The 14,965-nt window shown below is 36.7% G+C and overlaps 2 protein-coding genes across 3 annotated transcripts; one reads left to right on the forward strand and one right to left on the reverse strand.

Annotated features, from left to right (window-relative positions):
* Window positions 1-1,336: 1,336 nt before the first annotated feature.
* On the forward strand, window positions 1,337-9,041 carry LOC116291338 (patched domain-containing protein 3). Of its 2 annotated transcripts, none has more exons than XM_031698509.2 (5): window positions 1,337-1,465; window positions 3,262-3,385; window positions 3,716-3,910; window positions 4,506-6,661; window positions 7,113-9,041. In XM_031698509.2, the coding sequence occupies exons 2-5, from the start codon at window positions 3,354-3,356 to the stop codon at window positions 7,514-7,516; spliced, it is 2,787 nt and encodes a 928-aa protein (XP_031554369.2). In that variant the 5' UTR covers window positions 1,337-1,465; window positions 3,262-3,353; the 3' UTR covers window positions 7,517-9,041. The 2 variants fall into 2 exon arrangements, with proteins under 2 accessions (XP_031554369.2, XP_031554370.2); XM_031698510.2 differs by lacking the exon at window positions 1,337-1,465 and adding an exon at window positions 3,109-3,188.
* On the reverse strand, window positions 8,902-14,877 carry LOC116291321 (serine/arginine-rich splicing factor 5). The gene is given in 9 exon segments (XM_031698491.2): window positions 8,902-10,113; window positions 10,115-10,309; window positions 10,840-10,910; window positions 11,184-11,277; window positions 11,568-11,641; window positions 12,968-13,064; window positions 13,882-13,953; window positions 14,519-14,589; window positions 14,662-14,877. Coding segments are annotated over 9 exon segments (978 nt in total). The 5' UTR covers window positions 14,794-14,877; the 3' UTR covers window positions 8,902-9,941.
* Between the last annotated feature and the right edge of the window lie 88 nt (window positions 14,878-14,965).

The raw sequence follows: 14,965 nt of genomic DNA on the forward strand, positions 1-14,965 counted from the left end.
TTTTTAAATATTTTTTATAATTGCAACAAACTTTCATTATTTGATAAACACACTTCATGACAATACATTTAATTTTTTCAACATAAAATAATATAGATTAACACTAACATTTCCAGTTCTACCAAAAAGATTGTTGAAGAATATTGTTTATGGTGAGAGATTCACATAAATTTGGAATCTGGTATTTTTTCTTACAATATTATGTGTATAATATTATTTGCCAAAGACATAGCACACATGTGATCTGAGTATATTGGTAGAGCTGTAACAGTTTGAATATAAAAGAGTTGCTTACTATCCTTTGTAGAAACATCAATTAATATCACTTTCTTGGATTCCAAGCTAGACGTGAACTACATCTCTTACTGTATTTGACACAACTTGTAACCTGGAATAACAAAATTGTATTTAGATTGTGATTAAGTTTTTCAATTGTGAGTTGCACGAAAAAGCTAGAAATTATTAGCCATGGTAGCCAAAAATCAACAAGGCTTTACAATGCACTTTACCCCCCCCCCCCCTCCCCAGTTTTTCAAGGCTTACTTAAGCCCTGCAATGTAAATTGAATATTAAACCACAAAATTTCTATAAACAATATATACTTAACCTTGGGGTCTAATTAATGAATTTATTTAGGTTAGTTTCGAATGGGACAGGAAACTAGTAAAGTCAAAACAGTCTAGAAGGTGTTGATGAAAAAAGCTCTTAAGCATCAAAGCAGAAAAAAATCCTAAAAAAGTAAGAAAAACAGAATAAATTCTTTCCTTCCCCGAGAATCCCTTTGAGATTTTAAATATATAGAAGAGAATTTAGTCAAATAGTACAAAAAGTGTTGTTTTTCCAGGAGTGCAAGACCCACTCTGCGGCTCGTCCACGTGGTGTAAATAATTCGCAATTTTGAGAGTCAAAAACACTACAAATAGAATAAAATCAAGTACGACGACACATATTTAAGGTGATAAATAAGAGCTCACCTTTTTAGTAAGAACTAATGGTAAAAAGAGAAGTTTTTGGAGTGTTTTTTTTTTGACTTCTTCCTCATATTTTGCGACCAAGTCAACAGAACTGCCGCGGTTACCGCTGATGTAAGGTTGGCTCATTCCCACCACAGGAAACCCAACACAGTATCTTCAGAACCTCAGCTGCCGGCTCAATGAAAATCATAAATTTTATATAATTCGTTTGTATTCGACATCTTTTCTTTTTATATTTTGATTATTTTGTAGGATATAAGTTGAATTTGTCAAAGTTGAAAGGTTTATTACGGATGGACCATATATGAAAAAGAAAATTTCTTATGCATTATTTATAATATTTTAGTATGGAAATTTATTCAAGGTTGATGCAAACACAACGCTGGACAAAGTGAAAACATAGCCGGTTCTCAAACAGAAGAATCGATCTGATATAGGCCAGGAAAACCGCTTAAGAGGCGTCGGATCACTATTTACAGAAGACTAAAGAGGTAAGGTGACTCCGGTTAAAGGTAAGCGGTTTTTCAAAATCAAAAATCGCCCGAAAAACTGTTTTTCTTCATGCAATTTTGCCGGCAGTGAAAAAGAAAATGGCGAAGATGTAGCATAGGAAGTCCTCGAGTTAAGGGTTCTGACTGCTCGCTTCACTAAGATTTTGCGTTTGAAATCTACACCAACACTAGAATCCGAATTTCTCTGGCATAGAAAGAATCCGATATTTCTCTTTTCATAGAAAGAGATCAAGTCAACTTAACTATTATACGATTGATGATTGAAATGATTGAAATGGATTAACGACAGAGCAGACAGTACAATGGTTTTCAGTACGAAACTGAACCTACGTTGTACACGATAGGAAAAAGATGACTGTCTGAAATGTGAAGTAGCAAAGGAAATCAGTCGTACGTTCAAAACATGTGCCCAATTCAACAACGAATCGCTGTCTAAACAAAGTAATATTATATATATATATTTATTAAATAGTGCAACAACCAAAACTAAAATCACCGTGTACCAAGAGTTAAGCTTTGTTCTCGTCTAGTGGGAGCAATCCTTAAATCTTGAGAGCACTTAACTATTTGGCAGTAAAATTTATATTAACTTGGGATCGTCCTTTAATCTAGTTGTGTTTAAAAACAGCTGTTTTTCATGCTAATGCAGCTAGCTCTACATGATTGGCGATTTCCCCAGTAGCTTGAACGATTCCTAAACAGTTTATTTAATAGTTACAGCATAAGACCTATTAGGTAAAAAAGGAATCCTACAAAAAACTACTCTAATAATGCGTGAAATGATTTTATATATGAGGTTTGGTAATATTAAAATGGATAGGCAATATGATTATTTGCCACGGTTAGTAAACGCCATATGATTATCACGATGGGCAATATTGATTGATTGGTTTATATGTTTAAACAAAATATCTTTAGAAAAGAATGAAATATGTTTTGCATATGTTGGTGTGTGTGTGAATAAAGGACAAAGATAAGTTTTGGTGTAGCATACAGCACATTTTCTGTTTGTATTGTTTACAACTTAGCAGGGGAGAGAGGATTTTAATTACGATGTTGAATATTATTCATGTTTAAATGCATGGAGATAGCTTAGAACTATAGTGTTTTCGTGTTCTATAGGTTAAGATCGTGATCGTATGAAAAAAATCTAGATTCCATATGAAAGCTCATTTTAAATCTCCATCGAAGTTCAAATAGAAGTGACAGAAATAACCCTGATGCTTTCACTCGGTCGTGCTTCAGTAGTGAAACTGATTTGATAGCAGATCCCGGAGAGGGTTCAGGGAGATAGTACCCCGCTTGTGATTTTGAAAATCATGTGTTCTCAAAGAAATTAAGCGTCCCTGGACCCTTCCTTCACTTTTGTCACCCCCCCCCCCCCCACCCCACCCCCCCGGGAGACGGGGAGACACAAGTTTTCTTATGCAACAGCTTGAAAGTGCAAAAGACCACACACCCTCAGGTTGGTATAAGTTGGGCTTTCACTTTTCATGATGCAATAAGCTAAAAAATTAGGCGGACTAACAGCGTGAAAGCGTGTTTACCGAATGCATATATGCATGTTTCACTTTCCTACGACAACGAAATATTTTCTTATGGCTTAGCTTGGCCTGACACTGGCAAAACAAGTATTGGTCAATGGTTTCATAACGCGGAATCGATTTCAAGAGCTCACAGTATAGCAACTTTGGAGAAAAAGGTCGAATTTTAAGGTATATCACTTCATTTGATTCAATTTACTGACAGTGTTGTTGTTATTCTTTTACGTTTAGGTTTTTTAGCCAACACGTAATTTCTTAGAAAATTATTGGTGATGTAGAGAATATAATGAATAGTGAAAAGACCTGACATTAACACCGCGCCAATGGCAGAAGAAACAAGTTCAAGCAGAAAAAGGTCAGTTAACCGAGCGGAGTATGTTTTTTTTTTTTTTGCCTGTAAAGCTAGTGAAGGTATATTGAAATGCCTCCTAAGGTTTAGCCTCCTTTGCAGCCGTTCTTAGGGTCGTCACGGAAACGTTGCGTGACGACCCTAAGAACGGCTGCAAAGGAGGCTACCTAAGGTTAGGACAGGAAAAGGTTTGAACACCCGAATTGGTAATGCGCGCGCAAGGGAATAAATAAGTTTTGTCGGTCAGAGATGTTATGGCTGACAGATGCATTAGAGCATATCTGGCTATATCTGTTTTGTTATTTGATCACGATTTGTCTATTCTTGTTGTTTAAGCCCCAAGAAGAAGTGTCCACACTCGCCACACTCGTTATGGGTGACCTTCAGTACCATGTACATCAACCTGATATCAAGGTGTTTTGGTGTGCTTGGAACAGTCATTTCTCGCCATCCATGCTTCACTCTTGCTATTTGCTGTGCTTTTGTTGGCTTTTGTTCAGTAGGTTTTGCCTGGATGAAGACAGAAAATAGGTTAGTTACGTGATATCCCCAAATAGACTTTTTTATATTTGGCCACGTGTCATGTAGACCACATGTCATGTAAACCACGTGTCATGTATACCACGTGTCATGTAGACCATGCACGTGTCATGTAGACCACGTGTCATGTAGACCACGTGTCATGTAGACCACGTGTCATTGTCTTTAGAATAAGATTATTTGTTTGAGTTACGTTTACATTGTATCCATATTCATGTGTCTTCTCTGATGTGAAACAAAAAAACAAAAGAAATAATACTCTAGAGAATGACACCTGGTCTGAAATGGAAAAACATTAGGCCCAAGGTAAAAAGATCAATTGCGCAGCACTTTAGTTTCCAGTCAAAACGAAACGAGAAAGTTCAAGTATCGTAAAAAGTGCAAGTTCTCTTGGAAAGGAAAATACTCTAATTATCATAGCACGGTGGTCGACAGTTTTTCGAAACCGGGGGAGGGTCGCTGTCTTACTAACCAGGAACATGATGTTGCAAAGATGGTTTGTACAATCTTTCACACACACATACACCCCCCTTGCCGCAATAATGTAAATCCTCAAACTTCATCTATTACTTTATTTTCTACACAGAGCTGAAAAGCTGTTCATCCCTCAAGACAGTCGCGCCATTAAAGACATTGACAAAGCCAAGATAAACTTTCCCATGGAAAGTAGGATAGAAACTGTTATATTTGAACCCAAAGAAGCTAGTGAATATGTGCTGAGCAAAGCTTGTCTCCTTGACGTACTAGCTGTGCATGATGAAATCATTAACACCAAACCTTATCAAGAACTATGCCTTTCTCAACCATCCACCAACAACTCTCCTTCATTCTGTCTGTTCTTGAATCCTTTAGACATAGTGCAGTTCAACCAGTCGCTTTTCTCAAATGCTACACGGAAGTTTGAAGAAGCATTCAGAAATAAAGGGTTAATGATGCGTAATGGACGTCCATTTTGGTACAACATAAGAATGATGTTTGGTGGGCTGGACATTGATAGTGTGTCTGGAGAAATATCCAAGGTTGATGCTCTACAATTGCTGTATTTTATGAAAAACAGTGATAAGGAAGACAAAAAGATTATGGATTGGGAAAAGAATGTGGTTGAGAAAATAGAAAAGTTGAAAGATAGTCTATCATGTATGAAGGTATACATCAATGTGCAAAGAAGCCTAGATGATGCCATACAAGAAAGCACTGGGACAGACATTGCTTTTATCTCGGTGACCTATACTCTGATGATCTCGTTCGCTTGTATCATGCTGGGAAAGTTCAGAAACCCTTTGACAGGACACTCACTTCTTGCTAACATCGGGATCTTTGCGGTTTTTCTCGGGATTCTCGCGGGATTCGGGTTTACGATGTTTGTTCGAACACCTTTTATTAGTATAGTTGGAGCTTTACCGTTTTTGGTTGTTGGTATTGGAATCGATGATATGTTTATTATCATAGATGAACTGGATCGCGTTGGACCACAACTAAGTGTAACTGATACTGTTAAGGTTGTGATGGCGAACTCTGGAGCAACCATCACCATGACAACCATGACAGACCTCGTGGCTTTTGCTGTAAGCACGTGGTCTGAACTGCCAGCAATACAATATTTCTGTCTGTACGCTGCCATGGCGATATTCTTTGCATATTTAATGATAATTACGTTCTTTGTTGCCATGATGACGTTTGACGTTCGTAGAGTGAAAGCAGGACGTCGAGACTGCTTCCCAGTCTGTCGTGTTCCTCCTCCAAAAGAAGGTGCGCCAGCATGGGACGAGCCTCGTACCCAGACCGCCAATAAGTTATTGACTGCATGGGCTAAAATACTGATGAGAAGAGAAGTGAAGTGCATTGTGGTGCTGATTTCATTGGGGCTCTTAGGTAGTGGTATATATGGGGCCTTAAACATCAGTGAAGATTTTGATACCAGATTGTTGGCTAAAGATGGCTCGCCGTTCATATTATTCACAAACGCTCAGGACCGATATTTCCCGCGTAAGATAGAAGTCAATATCATACTTGATGAGAAAGTCAACTACACGAGTCCAGAAACACAGAAAGATATTCTACACTTGTCAAAGATAGCTTCACAGAACTCGTTCTATGAAAACACAACTATGTCTTGGATGGAAACACTTGCTGCATTCTCAAAGAAGAAAGGTTTGAGTCTAGAAGGAAAACACTTTATGCCAACATTGAGAACATTCCTAAACATCCCAGCATTTGCTCATTTCAGGGAAGATTTACGATTATCTGAAGATAAAGGAATAGTCAAAGCGTCTCGTATTCTTTGCTACATCAAGAAATCCTTGAATTCGATTGGTCAACGAGATGCCATGGTAACGCTGCGAGAAGACCTGGACAACAGGTCACCTCTTCCAGCGTATCCAATCTCCAAGGCGTTTATTTACTTTGAACAGTATGCCATAACGTCCAAAGCAACAATACGTAACTTAGTGATCGCGTCTGTTGCTATATTACTGATTACCAGCCCTTTCCTGGTAGATTTTAGTGTGACTATCTTGGTGTTCTTCGGGTTCGTAGCGTTGGTGTTCGAGCTGTTTGGGTTGATGTACATCTGGGGCTTATCACTACATGGAGTGTCCATGATTAATCTGATTATGGCCATTGGATTCGCTGTGGACTATAGTGCGCATATTGCGCATGCGTATGTGATGTCATCCAAGAGTAGCGCCGAGGAGCGAGTGATAGACGCCTTGAGGACGTTAGGTGCAAGTGTGCTGATGGGAGGTAAGACACCTTACTAAGAAGTGCCGTCATGGTTACAAGGGATTTCCCCTCGTGAGATTCAGTGTACTAGTTTAAATTTCCCCACCCCACCCTTGCCAAGGTTTTGAATTTCGTTCAATCGAGTATGGACCAAATTCAAAACTCGCACCGATGTGAGGCTTAAGTTGTGAACAAAGGAATCTGGCGTGATTCGTGACTTTTGAATCACGCCAGATTACTTTGAGTCACACCAGATCCCTTTGTTCACAACTTAAGCCTCACATCGGTGCGAGTTTTGAATTTGGTCTATAGCCCGTCATGTGCTAATCATAATTTGTAAATCTTATCAGGAACTGAATGGGGAGCTTGCCCATCAATTAGGTGCAAACTATTTATCTCAGTTCTATAAATGGTTTGGTGTAGTAACTGATTGACTCACCTCATTTAACTATCGTATTTGATTGTTTCGTAGGAACAAGCACGTTTCTTGGGATGGTCATGTTGGCCTTCGCCTCGTCAGAAATCTTCAGAATCTTCTTCAAGATGTTTTTTGGTATAGTGTTTCTCGGTCTTCTTCATGGCCTTTGCTTTCTTCCTGTCTACCTCACTATATTCTGCCGTAGTTCTTTCATAAGGAAGCAAGAGCTCGACCATAAGAAACTCAACAATGAACAGGAGATGCAGCCGATGAACAAACGACATCAAGAAGGTAATGATGGCGCAGAAGGCAACCGTACATCGCGCCAGCCCAAAGAACAAGGACTGGTGTTGAAGAATGATGTTGCTGATTTACAGGAATGTAATGGATACGAGGTGGGAACACGAACGCCTTTGATTGATTCTCCTAAAGATCCTGTTCGAGAAACGGATTTATAGTCACAATAATGTAGACCATAGGCTTTAATAAGTTCTATGGCCATGATGCATTGTGGTCTAGCATGGTTACAACAGTACCATATAAGGCATGGAGAACAAAAGGTGTTTGTACCCGGGCTAGACCACAATGCATTATGATCATTCTCTAAGCCATCTCAAAAAAGGCGTGGTTCTACTTTCCCTCCAAAACAAGTTGTCAGTTTCCGTGTGGGAAATTCCCAACTCAACTAACCGTGGAGGAGAGACTTTAAAAAACATAGGAAAATGTAAATAGCAAGACTTAGGAGTGATAGGTCAAAGTTTTAAATGTATCTATTAAGTTGGGGCCTATTTTTCCATTTTAGCTTCTGAATACACTGAATCAAAATATGGTGAATAGCTATTGTTCTGCACTGTTTCCATGGGAAAACAAGGCTAGTCAGTCACTTGGTGGTGCAGAACAATAGTTATTCAAATTGGTCACCATAATTTGATTCAGTGTATGCTCTTGAAAATAAAATGTGAAAACACTATTACCAAGGCGAAGCCATTCATTCCTTGTACAGAAATTGGTGCAGTCATAAATTAGGTAATAAACTTGTGACCCTTTATGCAAGGTAGTTTTAGACAATCTCTCAAAGTGTTTTAACTAAATTATTAACCCAAGTAAAAAGCTCTTTAAAAACTAGGCTATAAGACAGATGAGTGAAATAGAGGATATTACATGGGCGCTTGGAGATACGAAATTTATCTTTGAGTGTTGAAAAGATCTCTCACGAGTGAGAGATTTTCAACACTCAAAGATAAATTTCGTATCTCCAAGCTCCCATTTAATATTGTTTATTATTTAATTATCAGTAAAATCAACTTAATAAGATTTTTATTATTATAAATAGAGGATATTACATGGGCACACGGAGATACGAAATTTATTTTTGAGTGTTGAAAAGATCTCTCACGAGTGAGAGATTTTCAACACGAGAAGATAAATTTCATATCTCCAAGCGCCCATGTAATATTCTGTTTATTATATATCTATCCATAAAATCAATCTTAATAAGCTTTTTATTATTACAACTAATAGCTTAAATACACATGGTAACGATATTTTCACATGTGAAAATAACGTTATTTCACATGTGAAAATATTAGTTTTTCAAAAAAGGAGAAATATAGGTATTTTATGGATAATTATGATGAATAAAAATATTGAATGTACGAAAAATAAAGATTTTAATTATGAGTTACTATAACATACCTCATAAGGTGCTGTTTTATTTATCAAAAAATTTATTATTTTAATGCGTAAAGAATATAATTAAATATTTGAACTGATGAATTTGTTTTATCCTTTTTACTCCTGTATGATCCTAATGTAAGAATCTAAGATGAGCTCCAAGACAAGGTTTATTGAGTACTACTGTTTATTGTTGCAAACTTCCATCGTTCAGATGGACTTGTCAAAATAACATTACATAAAAACTCCAGTTAAAATCTGTTGAATAGTTGTGATTATAATATTATTAAAGATACATGTTCAAAAATACAGTGTCAATTTCTTTCGAAGTTCATTTACTACTACGCCAAGAGTTTAGCTGCAAAAGAACTGAATTTAATTCCATGATGGAAAAATATATGTAGCGATTTCATGGAAATTAGTGTATATCAAAACCACGCTAATTATTGGTTGGGCTGTATGCTATCACATTCAAGGCTTGATATAAGCCGATACAAGTTCTTTTTATAAGATTAAATCAACTAATATTGAAACAATGGAAAACTATAGTTCCGTAACAGAGTATATGGATTCAATTGAAATGCAGTAGATAATTTTTCTTATTTGTGGTACATTTTGGTACTGTACAATATCTGGAAAAAGTAACTATTTACCATATATAAGCCAGTTTTCCTATGAGTGGGAAACAAAACAGGAAATTCATAACTGTACTGTAGCTACAGGTTGTGATTGGATGATTTACTGGAAGATAATGGAAAGCCATTTCAATGTCATCTTGTCATGCTGTGTATGCGATGTTACAGTACTGTATGTTTCCCACTCATATGAAAACCATTACAATGGTATGGTACAGTTGTACCATATACATTAATACATTAGGTAAGCCAGTACCATACATTTCCCATTCTATGTGGTTTGTTGCTGTAACAAAAAGATTTAATTAAAAATACCATTCCTACACCAGTTACCATGGTATCGTTACAGGTAAACAGGTATGTCTATAATGATGGTACTTGCAGATCACAAATGAGTTACAAGTGTATGAAATAAGATGCACTCGTTACTAGCCAATGGCGTTAACGCATGGAGGGCTTCAAGATTAGCCCATGACAAATTAACTAGTGGGAAATGGAATCAACATCTGAACTTTACGTATTTACAGAAGTATGAAGTGTTAGCTAGGCTAATGGTAATATAGTTTAGAAGGATTTAATCTTCTTCGTCACCTTCTTTCTTCTCAACATCATCGTCTTCCATGTTTTCTTCGTCTGCATTTTCTTCTTCTCCATTCTCTTCTACCTGTTCTTGTTCTTCAGGTTCTGCTTCTTGATCTTCGTCAACCTCATCAACATCCTTCACTTCTTCTTCGTCTTCTTCCCCAGTTTTCGTGTTCTTTCTTTGGGGAAGCAGACCTTGATCTTTCAGGTGACTTAGAACGAGATTTAGATTTCTCTTTACTTTTTTCTCTTGAGGCAGATCTTGAGCGAGATTTGGATCGCTTGGATTTTGAGTTTTCAGGTGACTTGGATGATGAACGGCGTCGCCTCTTTGGTGATCTAGAGCGAGATCTGGATCGGCTGGAACAAAAATGTAATTAGCAAGTTAGGCAAATATATAAATTTCTTACAGTATCAGTTCTGTTCCATTATTAACAGCAATTAGCTGACCAACGGGGACTCGATTATTATTTTATTCTCGATTAAAGTTCTTAAAAATAAGTCCTTTGAAGGCTTTTCTGTCTTTTGTTAATAATAATAACGGGGTTCTTATATAGCGCATTTTATATGGTCTCAATGCGCTTCACAATCATGATTAGTGGAGGACTTTACGGAATGCGTATTTAGGCACTAGTAGCAGCCGTGAAGCTTACAATCATGAGTGATTTGTTAGTAAGTTAGTATTAATGCCTCCAGATTGGGATAAGCTGTTGAACCAGGAGACAATCACCTACTCTTGTATGAATAATTCAACAGGTTCTTTTATGTCCCCCATTTTACTGTAGGTTAGGAAGGGTTGGGAGACAGGGCCTACGGTTTTAAGTCCTTGTCATTCTGGCCTGATCTTTATTAATGTTTAGTGAAATATTACTTTTACTTTTTGGTTTTACCTCTTACGACGTGATCTTGATCGGCTTCTACTTCTACTGCGGCTAGCAGAGCGTCTTGTCCTTACTTTTTCCTATAAATATTATGTCATAAATTGATAGAAATAAGGGTTTGTTATAACAAAATACCGACCATCGTTTGCTTATAATATTGCAGTTATTTCTGTTGTACACAATTTACCTAAATCTACAAATGACTCTACAGGCAATTAAAGAGGCCAATAAGGCCTAAATATATTTTATCAGAAGAGAATGGTAAAAGAGTGTGTGTAGTGGACAAACTGATTGATAGCAGGACTGAAGATCTAAGTAGATAACAAGATATAAGTAGTGTGTTTCAAACTTACAACTTTGAGTTTGATGTGCCTTCCAAAAAGTTCTGTATCATCTAGTTTCTTCATCGCAGTTTTCATGTCTTCTTTTGTGGCAAACTCTACCACTCTAAGGGAAAGAAACATGTGCATTGTATGTCAGACCACACCAATGTTACAAAATACAAATGATAACTATGTATTAAACTATTCGTGGCACAAGGAGTATACTACACAGTACTCAATCATTATTTATTTGCACCTTGCATAATGTGAGTTCAAAATATTAAATTATGAAATATAGGTAACTGTAAATTTGACGAGCTAGAAGTTGCTGCCGTTACTCAAGCTGTCTGTATTCATTGTTTATGGTTTTTAAATATAATGCTATAGAATAATATAGGGTGAAAAAACATTTACCCTTCTCCTGCTCTTCTCTTGTGAGCATCAGCAAATGTTACTTCTCCAGCTTTGCCCATATATTCTTTTAAATCCTGTAATAAAAAGCTTCATTACTCACGGGTCAATGCACAGTAGATTAGTCAAATGGATATCAACTGAGGAAAAATTTCCTTGTTGCAATTCTCCTTTAAAATATGAGTCTGCAAATGTGTTTACTTAATAGCTAATTTGATAAACATAGTCTGAATGGTATTTCATATAACAATATATTTCCTACAAACTCAAAATAATCATTAATAGCAGATCAAAAGAATAAAATAAAAGTATGAATAAATTAATAAAAATGACACACTGGCAGATAAAACAATATAGACTAAATTATAGATTAATTCATAAATAATTCCAGAAATGAGCTACTATTTATTTTTCTCCTCATATGGAAACTGGTCTGTTGATGGTTACCAATATAACACGTTGACAACACACAGATATCATATAAAACAATCAAAAATCTGTACAGCCCATAAACCACTGTAAGTGACAGAGTTAAACAAAAAAAGAAGGTTTCCTGACCAATAGAAAGATGGTCTTGAAGTAGAATCAAATGGGAACCACGTAATCCATAAGTCCCATTGTTCCCCTTTAAGAAACACACTTACCTGGTACCAATACACAGTAAAACATATTAAAGGTTCTTTATATTGGCAAAAATGGGACTAGTTAAGACCAACATTACAGTATGGGGGCGTCAATCATCAATGGTGGATTAGGTTTGGCATGTGCGCAACACCAGTGTAGGCTGAAGTGGTCAGCCATACTTTCTCAGTTAGGCTCAAATTTGGTATTGCTTTGGAAAAGACAGAACTGTATGGTTTTAGGGGGCAGACATTGGATTCCTTGAAACCAGAAGAAGTGGCACAGACCATGTTATTGTCTGGTATGTGGATGGATGGACAGGATATTCTACTGTCTAGGTGTACTAGGGTCTGACTGACTGACTGATTGACTGACTGTCTAGGCCACAGGTGGTGGTTAGGTAGGATCAAGGCAAAGTTACTGAACATTTGGTGATCTAAAGACCAAGAGTTTGATACCACATTACTACATGGTAATTAAACACCAAACACTAATAGTTTATTATTGGTTATTTTTACTATTTTAAAGCCTGTTGGTAGCACAGACATCAAAATTGCATTTGATATACATATATTATAAAGCCAAACCTTCTAGCATAAAACCAGATTCTCCTGCGTTAGAAAAAATCAAACAAGAATGCAAGCTGACTGTCATTTAATTTGGAGCATTAAATTAGTATTTAGATAATGCGAGTTACCTTATCCCTATGTTTAATCTTTAAAGGAACAAAGGTTACCCAATAACAAGAAAAGAAACCATGAAGCCATAAAGATTGTATTTACCTGCCAATTACAGCGAGATGATAAGTTAATGACAGCAAGCCTGTGTTCTGTTCTGACTGGTGGGGTACGGCCTCTTCTAGGTGGAGGTCTGCTAGACCTAACAAAATAGGATAAAATAATGATGAATGCATATTGTATACTTAAGGTGACTGCCTACTTTTGGAAATTGATTTAAGCTTTTTCTAAAACTTCGATTTTCCGAATTGAAATTTAATGCTGATTCCAAATCTGGAAAGAAAAATAGGGTGTCCCCGAGCTCGTTTTCGAAATAATCAGCATTTAATGGAAGCCTACGCACGAGCTTTTGGAGTAAAACTTGCGCCACAGGAAGTGATTAGAAAAAATTAAGCTAAATTAAGATTCGTAAGATAATAGTTATTTGCAGACTATATGATTGCACAAACGAAGGCTAGTCAATCTTTCTACAATAATACATGGATATTTTCGACAAAAAGACAGAGAGATACATTGATTTGTCATATTTTGTACCTTCGGTGCTCTTAAAAAATCTCAGGAAGTCAAACAAAAATCCCTACAAAAATCTATTTTTTCACGTGTTCCTGATTTAAACTTTTCCTAAAATGTTGATATAACCTAGATTTTTAGGAGTTTTTTCGAATGAGCTATCAAAAAATAGAGTCCCATGCAAAATTTAAGGGTTTTGCCCTGTTGAAGCTGAAAACGCGTATGGTTCTTCAATAAAATTTTGTAGATTTTTCAGCGGTTATTGAGCGCGCGCACATCGTGGGCTCAAATCGAACGTTCAAAAGTAGGCAGCCACCTTAAAGACAAAGAGAGATTGGATGACTCCATGAAAAAATTTTAATATAAATTGATTTTTCACTGAAAATTAATTTTCAACTGTAAATTGATTTTCAACTGTATACTGAATGTAAAGAAGTAAAGTGAAATACCTTGAGCTCTCTCTACTGCGATATCCATAATCAACATTTCTAACAGGATTTCTGGCATGCTCTACTACGATTCTGAAAATCAACAGTACCATTTACGTCAAATTCATCCTTACATTATTTGCAAATCATATTTTCAATGGCTGATTGAAATGTACAGTGGCTGTTATTCCATATTTGGTTTTGGGTCAAGCTGGTTCAAGTTGGCAATGCAGTGTTGTGGAACTGTTTTAGGGGATAAAATAGATGCCATTTTGAAACCTGCCAATTCACTAGCATTGCCAACTTGACCCAGATTATCCCTCAGCCAATTCCATTATAATCATCATTGGTTTTTCTCAGGCTGAGCACCTGGTGCATTCTGGTCTAGCTTGGGTAAAACATCCAGTATGTTTGCTAGTGATAGTGAATAGTTAGTGGCTCATAGTATTAAAAGCTAGGTCAAAACTGACTACATTTGTCATTCCAGAAAGGGCATTATTAACATCAAAAATAAACAATAATCAACTTATTTAAAAGTTTTCCTTCTTAAAGACTGATGTATTTGAAGAATGAAGCCTATTGAGTGTAGAATGTGTGAACATGTGCCAAACTTGTCTTGAAGAGAATCCTAACAGCCCTTATTATATACAGTTATTACCTTTCTCCAAGAAAATCCTTGCCATTTAAATCATAAACGCAGTCATCAGCATCTCTTGGCTCATCGAATTCCTAAAACAAATGTTTGTTAGTATTTTTACGCCTTCGAGTGACGAAGATGTAGACTAATCTGTGTAGACTCACCACAAAACCGTAGCCTAACTTGATACTTATCTCCCGAACGCGACCGTAATTCCGAACAAATTTCTCTAAATCTCGTTCTCTAACATCTCTTGGAAGTCTTCCGAAGTAAACTCTAGTTCCACCACGCGACATTGTGGTATTTTTTGCTAAAAACGTAAAGGACTTCCAACGTTCTTCTAGTCTTCAACAAAATGGCGTCTTGTGCAAGACATGCAGGACGCCGTCAAGTCCCGGATGACCACGAGTTGGGACATGATGGCACATCATGCTCTAGGGACACGGACATCTATGGCTATATAGATCC

The sequence above is a fragment of the Actinia tenebrosa genome, unplaced genomic scaffold (genome assembly GCF_029948245.1).
Source record: "Actinia tenebrosa isolate PJP-AT-01 unplaced genomic scaffold, QUT_ActTen_1.0 PGA_scaffold5__44_contigs__length_20552954, whole genome shotgun sequence".
Lineage (NCBI taxonomy): Eukaryota > Metazoa > Cnidaria > Anthozoa > Actiniaria > Actiniidae > Actinia > Actinia tenebrosa.

What these genes read in the sequence shown, in the direction of transcription:
- LOC116291338 (XM_031698509.2), top strand. Translation starts at nt 3,354, where the DNA reads ATGGCAGAAGAAACAAGTTCAAGCAGAAAAAG. An exon ending in TGGATGAAGACAGAAAATAG is followed by an intron (nt 3,911 to 4,505) that starts GTTAGTTACGTG and finishes TTTTCTACACAG; the next exon opens with AGCTGAAAAGCTGTTCATCC. An exon ending in TGCAAGTGTGCTGATGGGAG is followed by an intron (nt 6,662 to 7,112) that starts GTAAGACACCTT and finishes ATTGTTTCGTAG; the next exon opens with GAACAAGCACGTTTCTTGGG.